Source organism: Tasmannia lanceolata, unplaced genomic scaffold (assembly GCF_043159265.1).
Source record: "Tasmannia lanceolata isolate RefF3 unplaced genomic scaffold, GAP_Taslan_0.1 ptg000024l, whole genome shotgun sequence".
Classification (NCBI taxonomy): Eukaryota; Viridiplantae; Streptophyta; class Magnoliopsida; order Canellales; family Winteraceae; genus Tasmannia; species Tasmannia lanceolata.
This window is the reverse complement of record NW_027518701.1, coordinates 10,661,935-10,679,447: the sequence shown is the minus strand read 5'-3', so window position 1 is coordinate 10,679,447 and position 17,513 is coordinate 10,661,935. Positions and strand designations below refer to the sequence as shown.

Genomic DNA, 17,513 nt, shown 5'->3' with positions numbered 1-17,513 from the left:
GTATTTTATTTCGTCGGAAATTTCAGTCAAAATTTCGTTTTTTCCAAAATTTCCTTGTACTGGCCTCCTCTTACGCCCGGCTTTATATTTTTTATTTAACACGTCTCTCTTTCTCTCCCTCTCTTTTTATGATTTACCCTTAGTTGCTATCCCTATCTATTCGTATATGCAAGGGTAAAAATGTCTTCTAATCTGTAGCACTGAGACTTGGACAAACTCTCTCTCTCTCTCTCATATGTGAGATACTTTTTTACACATCTCCATCAAATACGTCTCTCTTCCCAAGTTGTCTGACTGAAGGTTATCACAGACCCTCTCTAAGCAGCTGGAGTACGCTTTTTAGAGAGCCATTTTGGTCGTCTCCTTTCGCCAACAAAGCTCGAGAAGAGAAAGCCTTGCATTTTTTTTCTTTTCTTACTAAAATCTTTAGTTAATACATGTGCTTTTTCCCATCCCTTTCAAAGAGGTGTGCCCCCCCCCTTCTCTCTCTTTCTCTCTCTGTTCAAAAACATGTTTTTTTAATTAATTAAATATTTTACCGAAATTTCGACCGAATTATCGAAATTTTGGCCAAAAAATTTTATTGAATAAAATAAGGTTGGTTCAAGTTATCTTTTTAAATGTGGAAAAAAAGAGAGAAAGAATTTCCCTTACCAACTTCTCTTAAAAATTAGTATCATCATTATAGGATCGGTTCAAGTTATAATTTTGAGCACAAAAATCTAAATTTCAGCGAAAAGTTGCAACTTTAAGGATCATTATTTACGGATACTGCCATACTTGTATGAAGTTCGTGTCCAATAATAAAACGGAGAATTGTCATGAGAGATTTGAACTAGTTTTGATGTAGAACGGCAGTGCAAAACAAATCTTTACTCTCTATTTTCTAATTTTTGTCAGTTTATTTGTGTCCCATGTTTTCAGCATCAAATCTTGTTATTTTAGGTTGATTTTGGTATCTTTAGAAAGGTTTTTCGATTACCTATCTAACGAGCCCAAGATCTCACGATTTGTACTTGATTTGAGCAAGTTATGAGCATTTTACGAATATGGTATTGAAATAAACAAGAGGGGGGTGAATTAATTTTAATCACTAAATTATCCCTTTTGAAAATTAATTATGAACCTAGTTTGAATTTTCTTCTTTAGATTAGATTTTTGGTTAGTGCAAGTAAGATTAAAAACAAACGAAATACCAAACCAAAAAACAAGAATGAAGGTGCAAGAAAAGGAAAGAACACACCGATATATAGTGGTTCGGGCAAAGCCCTACTCCACTCTTCTTAAGATCGTCCTTAAGGTTTTCCACTATTGGAGACCTCCACGATGCCCGGCTCCGAGGCGATTACACTTCCAAGGGATATTAAATAAGGATGCCCTTACACCTTTACACCGACTCTCCTTCTTCACCGAGTTCTAAGCGAATGCTCTCTAAGGGATTAAGAAAGGATGCCCTAGCCACCTTTACAATAATAGAAGATAAATAGCTTGGCTTTTTCTTGAAAGCTTGATGCTCTTTAAAGTCCCTTGATTGCTCTTCAATAGTGATTGCAAGTGACAGCTCTAAATCCAAACTTAAAAGATTTGCAAGTGCAAGGCAAGTTTGGAAAAAATAAAATCTTAAGCTTGAAAGGGTTGCAAGTTTACTTGAATGCTTAAGGGGGTTTTTCAAAATGTTCAAGAGAGAGGAAATAATCCTCTTGATGTTGTATATATAGCCTCTTGTCAAAATGTGACCGTTTGGGGGTGTTGTTATCAAAAACCAAGTTTTGATTTAAATCCCAACGGCTATATTCTCAGTTGTCGCGAGGTTCTCGGAGTTCCGAGAAATATTCTCGGAGTTCCGAGAGAACGGCCAGAAGATGAAAATTTCTACTGGACCATTTCTCGGAGTTCCGAGCTCGGAGCTCCGAGAAAAATCTCGGAGTTCTGAGAAGCCTAAAAATCAGCAGATTTTGTGTTTTTATTGCTTGTTTGATTTTTGGCTTTTGGAACTCAACTCCTATGATAATTTTGGAATGTTTATTAGAGTCCCAACATATTGGTCCACCACACAATCATTCACTAAACCATCTTAAGTTCTTAAGTGTTTTTGAAAAACTCTTCTGAAAAACCTTGCCTTGACTTATAAATCTAAAGAGAGAGGATGTACAATGAGTTCTAGGTAAACCTCAACTTCTCTTTAGCCTTGGTCTTCAATTGGTCTTCCATCTTGTGTATGCTTGCTTGAGAGATAATGTGAGCTCCACTTAGATCCTTTGACTCTTGTGTTGGTACGTCTTCAAGCATGACCATGTAGTGTGTTGGTTTCTTCAATAATCAATCCTATCTTAAACACAACACTTTAAGGCAAATTGATTAGTATTCAATAACACAATCAATTATGTTTAGAATCATCAAAACAAGATAGGAGAGTGGACCCTTGGGCTTACAATCTCCCCATTTTTGATGATGACAAACAAAATTGATTATGAGGTGTGTGTGGAGTGACATAGTAGGCAAGTGAATGCTGGAACTCCCCCTCAATATATGCACATAGATAAATTATAACAATTAAAAGCATATGGTGCATATAGTCAATTGAATAGATAATCAATTTCAAACTTCTCCCCCTTTTGTTATCGACAGAAAGGGTGAACTAAAATGTACAGTAATTTGGGAGTAAATGAAGATTGAGTTAGGTACTCCCCCTAAATCAATTGCTTATGGTATAAAAATATTTTAACCAAGTAATGCACATATACCTGTTCATGATCGAGATGATGACATAAGTCAAATTGTTAGGTATTTTTAATTAAAGTGAAGGTACCTCTCCAACTTAGAAAACTAAGAAGGCTAAGAGTTCCAACTGAGTGATTTTTAAGATTAATATTTGACATCTCATTCATGCAGATACTACCAAACAAAGATGATATATATAAATACTATATAGATAAGCTGGTGAAAGGCACAAAGTATTTATTTGGCAATTTCTTTAACTTGATCCGCACTTCAAATGTTTAAGGCACTTCGGATATAACATATTCTATCATCACTAAGGGGTTTTGTAAAGATATCCGCCAATTGATCCTTAGTATTGATATATTTTAAGCAAATATCCCTTTTTTGTGAGTGATCTCTAATGAAGTGGTGCCTAATCTCAATATGTTTTGTTCTAGAGTGTTGTATGGGGTTCTTTGTTAAGCTTATAGCACTAGTATTGTCACATTGGATGAGAATATTTTTTATTTTAATTGCATAGTCCATCAATGTGCTTTTCATCCATAGGACTTGTGCACAGCAAGCTCCAGCTGCCACATATTCTGCTTCTGTTGTGGAGAGAGCTACTGAATTTTGTTTCTTGCTAAACCATGAAACAAGTGATTTGCCCAAGAATTGACAAGTCCCACTAGTGCTTTTTCTATCCACTCTACATCCAGCAAAGTCTGCATCTGAATATCCAATGAGAGTGAAGGCAGTAGATCTTTCATACCATAGTCCCGGACTTTGGGTTCCTCTTAAGTACTTGAAGATCTTCTTGACCGCCGATAGGTGAGACTCTTTTGGATCCAATTGAAATTGAGCACAGAGACAGACAGTAAACATAATGTCTGGTCTGCTGGCTGTCAAGTAGAGTAAACTACATATCATTCCCCTATACATCTTTTGATCTATAGATTTGCCAAATTCATCATTTTCTAGCTTAGCAGTTGTACTCATGGGAATTCTTGATGTCTTACTGCTATCAATGTCATACTTCTTTAATAACTCCTTCGTATATTTTTCTTGATTTAAAAATATCCCATTTTGGTATTGTTTAATTTGGAGTCCTAAGAAGTAGGTTAACTCACCCATCATGCTCATTTCAAATTCATTTTTCATTAGAGTTGCAAATTCATCACACATTTTTTGATTAGTTGAGCCACAGATGGTGTCATCCACATAAATCTGGACAAGGAGGATATCTTGATTTTCTCTTTTGATAAATAATATTTTATCCACCTTTTCCATCTCAAATCATTTTTTCACTAGGAAAGTGCAAAGCCTCTCATACCAAGCTCTAGGAGCTTGCTTTAATCCATATAAAGCTTTATCAAGCCTGAAGACATGATTTGGATGTTTGTAGTCCTCAAAACCTAGAGGTTGCTCAACATACACTTCCTCTTGGATATAGTCATTTAGGAAGGCATTTTTGACATCCATTTGATATAATTTAAATCCTTTATGAGATGCATATGCCAAGAGTATCATAATAGCTTCCATACGGGCAACATGAGCAAATGTCTCATCATAGTCTATTCCCTCCTCTGATTGTACCCTTGGGCTACAAGCCTAGCTTTATTTCTAGTGATAATTCCATTTTCATCCAATTTATTTCTATACATCCATCTCGTGCCAATGACTGGATGATCACTAGGTCTAGGCACTAGCCTCCACACCTTGTTCCTTTCGAATTGACTCAACTCTTCTTGCATAGCCATCAACCAATATTCATCCTTTTTGGCTTCTTTGATGGATTTTGGATCTAATTCGGATAGGAACGCCAAGTTTTTACTCACACTTCGATAGTATGATCTAGTTCTTACTGGCGATGTGGCATCACCTAAGATTTGGGATTCAGGATGATCTACCAATATTCTCCTATCCCTAGGTAATGAGTCATCATCTTCATTTTCTACTTCCTCACTAGGTAATGTATCACTTGTAGATGCATGGGGAGGAACATTTGTCTTAGGTAAGAGATGTTCAATAGGTTCATCCTCATCATGTGGCATTTCTTGAGGTGTTGGCTCTCTCTCATCAAATGTCACATGTATGGATTCTTCTACAACTAGGGTTCTTCTATTAAATACTCTATATGCCTTGCTATGTGAAGAATACCCTAAGAATATGCCATCATCCGACTTCTTATCAAATTTGTGTAAATTATCTTTAATGTTTAAGATGAAGCATTTACATCAAAACACTCTAAAATAGCTTATATTTGGTTTCAAGTTTTTCCAAAGCTCATAAGGTATTTTCTTAGAAATTTACCTTATATATACCCTATTTATGATATAGCAAGCGGTGCTAACCGCCTCCGCCCAAAAGTATCTAGGGAGATCAAATCTCACTTTCCAAAAGAAAAGATGAACGTATCCAAGAATTGAGGATTTTGCACAACTAAAGCATTCCTCTAATCTTCCTCAAATTACTGTAAAATTTCTAGGAAAAAAATGAGAGCATGAAAATACCTGCTTTCACCATCGTGAAATCTCTAAGAGACGAAAATAGCTGGTCACCCTAATAGCTCGAAAGCTTAGCTAAGCATCTCTTCTCTCTGATCTTGGTAGTTCCAAAAAGAGATTCCCCACAAACCCATTAAATTACTAATTAATATTTTTGGAAAAAAGAGAGAGTAAAGAAACATGCATACCTGCCTTCACCAACATGACCTCTCCATGTCCAATGGTCACTACTTTGATTACTGTAAAAAATAAAGACTGTTTTATTATTCCCAAAATATTTTAACACAGACACATAGATGATATAGTGATAGATAGATACACACACCTTCGCGTGTTCCATCACTTACATTTATTATTTTTTATTTCATTCTATTAGACTTCTATGTCACAAAATTGCAGAAGCAACTTTAAAATCAACTTATGTTTTTTATTTGTTTAATTTTCAAAAGAAAAGAGATAAACATATGGAAGAAGAGAGGATTGTGCACTACGAAAGTATTCCTCTAATCTTCATAGTTCCAAAAACAGATTCCTCTGAATCCCACTAAGTCACTTTCTAATATCTAAGGAAAAATAGAGGGTACAAAAAAGGAAAATACCTATTTTCACCAGTCTAAACTCTCAAAGACGAAAATAGCTGGTCACTCTGGTAACCTCACATCTCTTCCTGGCTTTAATGGCAAAATATAAAGTTTTTCTTTAATGGGAATCGTCCTTTCATTTAGTTCATCGTCCTTTCTTCTCTTTTGATGACTGATAAATTACACTTACACCTGTACACTTACACCTCTACAATGGCAATAATGCCTAACATAGAAAAGTCATGGGATCTAGTTGATGACTTTATCTCTCTTTTTATGTTTCTATGTTGGGCATTATTGCTATTGTAAAGCTTTGATAGAGAAATAAAGCTAAATGGATAAAGAAAGGACTTGGAGTGGGAATTTCAAGGTGGCAAACGAGCCATGCCGGCCCGCGGCCCGGCAAGGCACGAAGTCGCGGGCCTGGTTGGGTGGCCAGGCGAGTCGACACGACACAACCCGTTTGCCGAGGCATGGCCGGCACGGCCCGGCTCGCGAGCCCGGTTCCCCTTTAGAAAATGTATATGTTTTTAGGAAAACCCGAAAATACCCCCCAAAAGTTGTTTCAAACGGCTAGTTTGGGGGGTATTTTCTTCCAAAACATATATTTTCATAAAATCTTGGAAATACCCCCCCAACAACTCTTTTTTGGGGGGTATTTTGGGAAGTTAAAAGCTTTTTACCAAGTTACCACTCCCCAACAACTAGTTTTTGCGGGTATTTTGGATTTTAATTTTTTAAATCTTTTACATTCCCTAAATACCCTCCCCAACAACTCTTTTTTGTGGATATTTAAGTCATTTCATGTCTTTTACCAAATTAACCCCCCCAACAACTAGTTTTGGAGGGTATTTTGGATTTTTATTATTTAAATGTTTTACCTTCCCTAAATACCCTCCCTAACAACTCTTTTTTGTGGATATTTTAGTCATTTTATGTCTTTTACCAAATTAACCCCCCAACAACTATTTTTTGGGGGTTATTTTGGAAAGTCAAAAAATAACCCACCCAATCCTATAAATACAACTTTCCACCCCCTTCATTTCTCACAAAAGCTCACTCTCTCTCTCTATTATCTAAACTCTCCAATTAACTTATGTCTCTCCCTAATCAAGTTCATCCTCTCTCTCTCCCAATCAACTTCTCCCTCTCTCTCCAATCTACTTCTCTCTCTCTCTCTACTTAGTAGCACTAACTACTCATCAAGAGGGTGGCGAGGGCGGCGATTAGCTATCAACAAGAGGGTGGCGAGGGCGGCGATTAGCTATCAACAAGAGGGCGGTGATTGGCGATCAACAAGAGGGCGAGATTTTGCTCAAATAGGTTGAGGTTGGTACCCATTTAAATATTTAATTGTAATTCTCCTTTCACTAATTTTTTTTAAACCTTTCTTAATGGCTGATTCGGAAGAAGTTTTCTACCCCAACATTAGCCACGACAGCAACGAAGTCATGGGCAATGATGACTTAATGGAACCTTGTTTTGAAGGACAGTGGAGTGAAGATGAGGTTGAATTTGAAGTCCAAAAGGAATCCAACCTTAGTGCTAGTGGGAGCCAAGCTCCTTCTCGCTCTAAAGTTAAAAGGGGTAGAACTTCAACTGTTTGGTCTACCTTCACTCGTGAAGAGATAAGATGTCCCGATGGACAAGTAGAAGTTAGGGCAATTTGTAAACATTGTAAAAGGGATCTTAGTTGTAATGTTTCGAGTGGAACGAGCCACTTAAAAAGGCATGCTGACGCTTGTGATAAAAAGCATGGCCCATTAGACCCTAAGCAAACTCAACTAAGTTGCACGTCTAGTTCAATAGGAATATTTTCCTACTATCATGATAATAATAGAAGAGAACTAGCCGTATACGTTATACACTCCGAACAACCATTTGTTTTAGGAGAAGATAAACGTTTTGAAAAATATGCTAAACAAGCTTTAAATCTTGCTTTTAAAATGGTACCTAGAAACACTCTAAAATCAGACAGTTGTAAACTTTTTAATGAACGTAAACAACAACTGATTTCATATTTTGAAGGATTTAATGGAAAATTGCACTTACTTTCGATATTTGGAGTACCAAAAAGGGTTATTCATATATTTGTGTAACCGCACACTATATCAACTCTAAGTGGCTTTTAGAAAAAAGAATTATTAGCTTCAGTCTTATTGATTACCCACATACTGAAAATATTATATCAACAAATATTAAATACTGCTCGTGAATATAATATTACAAAAAAATTTCTATAACTCTAGATAATGCTAGTAATAATACTTCTGCAGTAGAGTTATTAAAAACTGAATTGAAACCTATTTTAAGTGAAAAACTTTTTCATATTAGATGTGCATGCCATATTTAAAATTTGGCTGTGCAAGATGGTTTAGCTCTTATTTACCCACAAATAGAAAATATTAAAACTTATATTACATTTGTCAATTCTTTAATGTCTAGAAGACAAGAATTTGCAAAATTATGCAACACCTATGAAAAAGAATATTCTAAACTCAAATTAGATGTTAGATATAGGTGGAATTCAACTTATTTCATGTTGAAATATTGCCTCCCATATAAAAATTTAATTCAATCATTTGGTAATGAAAATATACCTCAACCTCTCCGTTACATTGTAGGTCTCCCAGATTGGAACACTGTTGAGGGTTTCATGAGTTTTCTTGAAGTTTTTTATACTGCAACTAATGCTTTTTCTGCTGTTTACAAACCAACCTCAAACATAATTATAAGTAACTTATATAACATTACACTTACTTTAAAAAAAAATAGAACTGAAAGACATCAACAAATAATTAAAGTCATGGAAGTTAAATTTAAAAAATATTTTAATGAAATTCCACTTTATATTCCTTCACTATAGTAATGGACCCTAGGTTTAAGTTACAAGGGGTAGAAGTCTTGTTAGAAGAGTGCAATAACAACCTCGGTAATGATCCTGAAGATTCAGGGTATAGTATAAATGAAATCAAATCATTATTAAGGTCTATGTATCATATATATGAGGTGGAACATGGACAAAGAAGACTCAATTCTTCTACGAGCTCGGGACCTAAAAATAATTCAATTTTTACTTTAATAAGCCTAAAAAGAGCAAAACCTAGTAGTGTTGGTGAAGCATCTTGCAATGAGTTATCATTGTATTTGGAAAATGAACATTATAGCAATCCCGAAGAATGGGAAACTTTTGAAATTTTGCCTTGGTGGAAAGCAAATGAGAAAACATATCCAGTGATATCCGTCATGGCACGTGATCTACTAACCCCCCCCCCCGGTGTCTACAGTAGCATCAGAGTCTGCTTTTAGTGCGGGTAACAGGGTTTTAGAAGACAAGAACTAAAATGTCATAAAAAACATTGGAAGTATGTCTGTGCTTGAAGGACTGGCTTGATGCAGATGCTAGGATACAAAGACTGGAAGCCTCAAGCTCATCATCTGAAGATTGAAGAAGGCTAAATTTAATTTAGAAGTTATTGTAATTTCAAAGTTGTATTTATTTTTTCTCTTTTCTTTCCTTTAAAGGGTTAGAGGCAAGGTTCTATGTCCTCCTCAACTCCTCTTTTCTTGTTATAATATTTGATATTAATAAAATTTAAAGGTGCCGCCCGGGTTCGTGGATAAATATTTCTGGCACAATCGATCTTTGTTTCTAAATTACTATTGTAAAGTAATTGTAAATGAAATTGACAAGGGGACCGACACCGAAATGACACTTATCCGAAACGGTATTTTATTTCGGCCTAAATTTTGGAATGTCAGGCGAAATTTCATTTTTTTCCGAATTTTCAACCAAAAAACTTTTTTTTTTTTAATATTTGACCGAAATTTTGACCGAAATTTAATATTGAATAAAATAGACTTCTCTTTGTTGTACAGGATTTCGACCAAAAATTTGAAATTTCGGTCGAAAATTTGAAATTTCATAGGTCCGAAACCGGTACCTGAACCGAAATTTTAAACCATGTTTACGACAACAAGTTTCACAGGAAGGGTAGAGCTCTAGATGGTATTAAGAGTAATTAGAAGCATAGGCACATTTTATTTTTTTAATTGGCCGAATTAAAGGTCTTATTTTTTTAATCGGATAACATAGGAAATGGCCGAAGTCTAGTTTTATGTGGAGCTAAAGTTGGCCGAAAGATAGAGATTAATTTTAGGAAAAGTAGAGAGATTTTTGCTCCAAAAGGAGGTAGAAATGATAGTATTTTGTAGGACTTTTTCTACTTTAAGGATCAAGTTTATAGAGCTTTGGCGTTAAAATTCTCCTTCCATGTGCCTATTTTGTAGCAAGCATGGTTTTAAATTTCAACCGAAATTTCTGATTTCAGTTAACACCGAAACCTAAAGAGGCGAAATCTGAAATTGTCGAAATGTACCAGATTTCGGCCAAAATTCCTGGAATTTTGGTAATTTCGTCAAAATTTCTAAATTTTTTTTTTTTAAATCCTTTACCAAATTTCAGCCGAAATTTCGGCCGCGAAATTTCAGTCATTTCGGCTAAAAAAACCGACATTCCGAAGGACTTTACCGAATTTCGGCCAAAATTTCGGGATTTCGTCTGATATTTCGCTTTCGCCGAGGATTGAAATATACACCGAAACCAAAATTTAAAACCTTGGTACCAAGGTTTTAAATTTTGACCGAAATCACTGAAATTTCGGGTTTCGGTCAACCACGAAATCGAAATTGCATATACGCAAAACCGTATATTATTTCGTTCGAAATTTAGATCGAAATTTAGATCGAAATTTCGATCGAAATCTAGCTTCCACCGAAATTTCAGCCCAAATTTAAGGAATTCCACCCAAAAATCTAGCTTTTTTAATTATTTAATACTTATCCGAAATTTCGGACGAAATTTTCTATTGAATAAAATATTATTTTAATTAGTTTCATGGATTTTGGCCGAAAATTTCGGTTTCGCTGAGTACCGAAAGGCTTTACGAAACCGAAATTTAAAACCTTGTTTTTTGGGGGGGATTATAAGAGAAAAATTAAGATGTTTTTATGAGAATACAAATCAGGCATACAATTTTGATTATGAATTAAAGAATGAGTTTCTTTCTAGTATTCCACATTTGGATGAAGAGGCCTGATTAGTTTCCTGAAGGAAAGTAGAATGAACAATGCATAACCACCAAACATCCTTGGGAATGGGAAACTGAGGTAATTTTACTTTCCTTTCAGAAGAAAATACTATTTTGATGGCAACCAAATGGGCTCCTACTGGTCTTCATGTGGAATGCTCAGTTAGGGGTGACCTTTACAATGAGACAAGCCGAGTATTGTATTGTTATTAGGCATACCTCATTATGTTACAATTAGCGGTTGTGCCCGACTATAGAATTGCTATTTAATAGTTATTAAAAAAGATATTCCATAAACTCACTAAATTTTAATATTTAAGGAAGAGAATCCCTGAAATTTTGTTAAAAAATTTCTATTTAATATAATTTAAGAAGAAGAGTACAGAGAAACAAACATACATGCCTTCACCAACGCGAAGTCTCCACCTTGATGCAGAGATGATGCAGATGGTCGCCCTGATAAACAAAAGAGTGTTTGAACAATTATATTATATAATTCTTCGCCCCTTATATCTCTTCCATTTATTATTTTATGTCATTTTATTACTTTGGTCATGAGTTAACCAAGCTTCATACCTGGTATTTGGACTTTTTTTTTTTGAATTGTGAGATTTTAAATGGTGTAATCCCTTATAGGCCCTTATTTTTCCAAAAAGCACTCTACGGACCACATCATAGGATGATCCAAACCGTCCATGTTATGGAACACAACGTAAATAGGCTGTTTCACAAAAATTATTTCCATAGGATGATCCTAGCTGTCTGATCTATAGAGGTTTCCATAATATGCAGTTCTTATCTGTGGGACCCGATCCCTCGAGAGGGGTGGGGCGCGAGCCGCCATGCACTCTCTCTTGGTCTCTCGTACCCACGCGATTGGCGTGTGCATTTTATTATTGATTCGTCTTTCCTGTGAACTTGGGATCACTAAGGCAATCCGAATTCCACACGAAAGAGACTGACAGAGTCGCCACCTAGATGTGGGATCTAGGACCCATAATTAACCAGAAATCTAGACTCGCTACCTGGTTACGAGAATGGAAGGTATGGGGAGTTATCCACCACATGCACCATTCTTGTCCGATAATCGGTCTTCGATTCCAAAAGCTAACTCTTTTAAATTTATTTTAAATGGCTCATTCAACTCTATGTTAATGTGCGAACTAAGTGACATGCATCCTAGAATCTAATTTCAATGTGAATCCTAGATGTGTATCTTGATTTATTAATTTGTCTGGATTCATTCTAAGTGAAAGTTCTCCTAGAATTCTAATTTCATGGAAAACCCTAACTGATTTGATTAAGTATTTACAAGAAAATTAATATACAAAACACCACAATTTGTTTGTGGTGCCGACTCGCGGGTGGTATGCCATCAGACATCCAAGCTGCCTACGTACCCAAGCCTTACTGGGATCAGAGTCGACGTAGTTCGGTGCACCTAAGCTAAGCTACATATGCCTAACTCAACTAGGACACCGACTTAGACGGATTTGACTGTTTCAACAGTTTTAAGAGGAATTATTTAATTCAAGTTGAGGATTTTATTATCTTAGGATTTCATCTAAGATGCTATATGATTCTTATCTGAATGCAAGTTGTCCCTTAGACTAATGCAGGTTTGCCTACATCCTAGTTTACTAGGCTTGTCTTAAGGAAAGATTGGGTGACTAGTGTAACTAGACCTATGGTACGGTTGCTATACATAGCAAGCGTCCGTGATGAGGCTGGACTCCTAACTCTAGGACTCCCTAAAATTTAGGACACGACACAACACTAGTGTTCCTAAATTGGGCTCTAATGGTTCTTAGATTGGAAACCATAATCCAATGGTTCCGAAAGACTCGAGACAAATCAATTCAAATTCTTGAAGTTAATTAATTTCAGATTTCATGGATTTTCGATTTATGGACACTTGAGGATTACCAATGGTTCTAGGGTTCACCAATTTCGGCCCAGAATAGCATCCAAGGAAGGGAATCGTGCGTTCTTTCCTTGCGCAATTTAATACTTAGGTTATAACATCTTATTGCCTGGCATATCTCAGGATTTCCGTGGACAGTAACCTCGGAGCCAACAACATGCTATAGCTTAAGTATTCAAATTGTCAAAGATCGGTTGCAATTGGGATACGATTATGGATGCACTGGCCATTTTTCCAGGAAAATCTAAAGATCCTAAAATTTCTGTTTCAATGGATTAAGGAGTGAACATGTGACAAAATTTAAGGTTCTTTGGAAATTTTCACAATGATTTTTAATTAATTTCGAATTTTCAATGGATTTTATCAATTTTAAGCATATGAGTGATTTTACAAGTGAAATTATTGCAAACAAATTCGAAATGAGTTGAAATTTCTACAGCAGCAAGATATGATGAAATGTAGCTTACGGAAAGAGTTTTACAGATTTTTACATTAAGCTCATATTTAATTTCGATTTAACAATTGATTGACCAGATTGCACAAATAACACAGAAACCACTAGAAATATGAATCTAAATTCAATGAAATTTCTACAGTAATAAGATATAAGTAAAAATAACATACTGAGAAATTTTCATGAATTTTGGAAACCATTTACTATCAGTTTCAGATTTTTTAATTTTCAGACCAGATTATGAATTAACCCTACATCCCATATGAAAACAGATCCAAATCACTTGAAACTTTTACAGTAACTAGAAATGTGAGATTGAAGACTACTGTAAAAATTTTAAGAATTTTAGTTGTGATCTGATGTCAGTAACAATTCCTTCAAAAGCTGATAAATTTCAAAGAAAGCATAAAATAATATACCAAACAAATTCTACAAATTCTCAAAATTTCATGGTAGAATGTACTGGTATCATATTAGTTTCCCACGAAATTTCATTAATTTTGGAATTCATTTAGTATATATTTTATTTTCGAAACACTCATGGAGATCATGATTTTGAGCATACATATTTAATTTTCAACTAAATCCAATTAAATACTAAAAATCATGCAAATATACCAAATAATTCTAGAAAAATCTAAAAATTAAGTACCTACCTGTGATCGAAATCCTCGTCGAATCCGAGAGCCAAAAAATTCGAAAATCGCACCGCCGCTTGATCCGCTTCCGCTTTCTTTCTCTTTTTCTTTGTTTTATTTTCTTTTATATTTTTTTTTATATGGAACAAGGGAGAGAGATGGGGAGAAACAAATAAGGAGAGAAAGTAGATAATGATAGTGTGAGAGTGAGAGAGTGAGAGATATTGAGGGAGGGAGATATTGAGGGAGAGAAAGAGAAAACTATCCAAAAACAATGTGTTGTTTTTCTCCTCCTTTCTTCCTCTCATCACCTCTCTTTATATAGTGAAAAACTTAGTGGAGAGGTGGAAATAAAAAATGAGAATGGTGGGTGTGGTGGAGAATAATGGAATATATAATGGTAATGGTGGGAATGGTGGTGGGAATAATGGAATATATAATGGTAATGGTGGGAATGGTGGTGGGAATAATGGAATATATAATGGTAATGGTGGGAATGGTGGTGGGGATAATGGAATATATAATGGTAATGGTGGGAATGGTGGTGGGGATAATGGAATATATAATGGTAATGGAGATAATGGTGGTGGGGATAATGGAATATATAATGGTAATGGAGATAATGGTATTATTTTAAAGGGAAAAATGAAGTTAGTGGAAATGGTAGAGAAAGTTAAGTCATGCTAATGGTGAGTCCCACTTTGTGGGTTCCGCACAAGCGGGCCCCACATCAGCGGGCCCTACACAAGCGGGTCCCACATCAGCGGGTCCCACACAAACGGGTCCCACATCAGCGGGTCCCACACAAACGGGTCCCACACTAGCAGGTCCCACACTAGCAGGTCCCACACCAGCGGGTCCCACACAAACGGGTCCCACACCAGCGGGTCCCACACTAGCAGGTACAAATTCTCCCTAGTTTAGATTTTTCTGAATAATCCTTCTCAACATTTAGCGGGAAAATGCGAAACACGACGGAAATGACCAAAAATATTTAGAAATGTAACAAACGGATGCGGGAAAGAAAGACATTGGAAAACCGACGGAAAACAAACCCTAATTTCTTTATCGATTAAGGTAGAGCAAAATGGGGTGTCTACAGATGCCCCTCTTTGGTAGAGATGACGTAGTCATCGAATACCAAAGTCAAAATGACAGAGCCATTTTGCGTAGCTTTAATCGACAAAAGACTCTACACAAAACGGAGCCTAGACGCAAACATTTACTACCTAATGCAAGACCCTAAATGAAATCCTAGAATTAGAACATAATAAGAAATCCTGATGCGGTGCCGTTCACAAACGGGCAACGAGAGAATGAGATACCAGTTTCGAATGGATTCCGAAGAGAAAGAACAAAGATCGTTCTCAAGCGGTTTTTAAAAGAAAATGAGACATCTTTCACAAGCGGGCTCAAGGAGGATAAGAGACCATTCACAAATGGACTCAGAAAATTAGGTACCGTTTACAAACGGGCTCAAAGAGAACACGGGACCATTCACAAATGGACTCGAGAAACGAGGCACCGTTCACAAACGGGCTCAAGGAGAACATGAGACCATTCACAAATGGACTCAGAAAATGAGGTACCGTTCACAAACGGCCTCAAGGAGGATATGAGACCATTCACAAATGGACTCAGAAAATGAGGTACCGTTCACAAACGGGCTTAAGAAGAAGATGAGACCATTCACAAATGGACTCAGAAAATGAGGTACCGTTCACAAACGGGCTTAAGGAGAGGACGAGACCATTCACAAATGGACTCGAGAAACGAGGCACTGTTCACAAACGTGCTCAAGGAGAACATGAGACCATTCACAAATAGACTCAGAAAATGAGGTACCGTTCACAAACGGGCTCAAAGAGAAGACGAGACCATTCACAAATGGACTCGAGAAACGAGGCACCGTTCACAAACGGGTTTAAGGAGAAGACGAGACCATTCACAAATGGACTCGAGAAACGAGGCACCGTTCACAAACGGGCTCAAGGAGAATAAGAGACCATTCACAAATGGACTCAGAAAATGAGGTACCGTTCACAAACGGGCTCAAGGAGAAGACGAGACCATTCACAAATGGACTCGAGAAACGAGGCACCGTTCACAAACGGGCTTAAGGAGAAGACGAGACCATTCACAAATGGACTTGAGAAACGAGGCACCGTTCATAAACGGGCTCAAGGAGAACATGAGACCATTCATAAATGGACTCGAGAAATGAGGCACCGTTCACAAACGGGCTCAAAGAAACAAGATAGCTTCAACAACGAAGAATTTAGAGATTTTTCATAAACTTGAATTTGACGTAGGATTGGATTTGATGAATTTTTGATTTTTCAGAAATAAGGCACCGTCCACAAACGGGCTCAAGGAGGACATGAGATCATTCACAAATGGACTCAGAAAAATGAGACACCGTTCACAAACGGGTTCAAGGAGAAGACGGGACCATTCACAAATGGACTCGAGAAACGAGGCACCGTTCACAAACGGGCTCAAAGAAACAAGATAGCTTTGATTGATGAATTCAACAATGAAGAATTTAGAGTTTTTTCATGAACTTGAATTTGACATAGGATTGGATTTGATGAATTTTTGATTTTTCAGAAATAAGGCACCGTCCACAAACGGGCTCAAGGAGGACATGAGACCATAAATGGACTCAGAAAAATGAGACACCGTTCACAAACGGGTTCAAGGAGAAGATGAGACCATTTAGAAATGGACTCGAGAAAAGAGGCACCGTTCACAAACAGGCTCAAAGAAACAAGATAGCTTTGATTGATGAATTCAACAACGAAGAATTTAGAGATTTTTCATGAACTTGAATTTGACATAGGATTGGATTTGATGAATTTTTGATTTTTTGAACTTAATGAAATCGGGGATGTTACAGATCGTGCTTGACAAAGATATCGGAAACTAGGACTTTGACGAATGATGAAACGGCAAACCGTGACGAATGATGAAACGGCAAACCAAAGAACCATTACTAACAAGAATGGATTAGAAACACTTTTATGAAACTTCAACAAGATTTTTCTCAAAGAGACTGCTGGTCTTGTCTTTGGGGATTTGGATGACTGAAACCTTGAACAAGACACTTGAAATTGGTAATCTAGAACAACGGCTCTCTTGGATATAATCATGGAAAAGTGGGACTTGCCTCTTGATAGGTGTTTAGATAAACATTTCTTGACCAAGATAGTATTTAACTAACTGGAAGGAAATTCTGAATTTTAACGGTTCATCTTTCTGAGAAATTGGCTCGACCATCATTGCATCTGAGGCTCTTCCAAGCTTAAGATGCCTTCCTGGAGTATGATCTTTTTACGGAAGCTGGGCTTTCTGATGTTTCTACTTCTGAATTCTTCTGGGTTGATCATCTTTGAAATGAAGCTGTTTGACTGGATTCTCAAGCTCTTTCAGGTACAATCGCAGGGAGCTGACGAAGCCGGGCCTCCTTCACCGAGACAGTTGCATCATTTTGGACACAAGGACGACGATTGACTCTTTTTAAAGAGAAAACTTAGATAAAAGACACTACTCAAAGGATTGAGGAGCTCTGAAGGAATGAACATAGAATAACAACGATTGATTAACTATACTGACAGAC

At 36.6% G+C, this 17,513-nt stretch overlaps 1 protein-coding gene across 14 annotated transcripts in view; it reads right to left on the bottom strand.

Moving 5' to 3' along the window:
• Window positions 1–17,513, bottom strand: part of LOC143857162 (putative disease resistance protein At1g61190) — a 57,704-nt gene that overhangs the window by 30,867 nt on the left and 9,324 nt on the right. For 8 of the 14 annotated variants that reach the window (XR_013238487.1, XM_077367536.1, XM_077367535.1 and 5 more), the window contains one exon: window positions 11,278–11,334. The exons of 2 other annotated variants lie outside the window; for them this stretch is intronic. Coding sequence is in view for 7 of the 12 variants with exons in the window: in XM_077367536.1 (XP_077223651.1) it covers window positions 11,278–11,279 (2 nt within the window). In the remaining 5 variants the exon portion in view is untranslated. Of the gene's footprint in view, window positions 1–631; window positions 5,447–5,686; window positions 8,491–11,277; window positions 11,335–17,513 lie in introns of those variants that run through there. 4 more of the 14 variants (XR_013238490.1, XR_013238488.1, XR_013238489.1 and 1 more) reach the window with 4 other exon arrangements.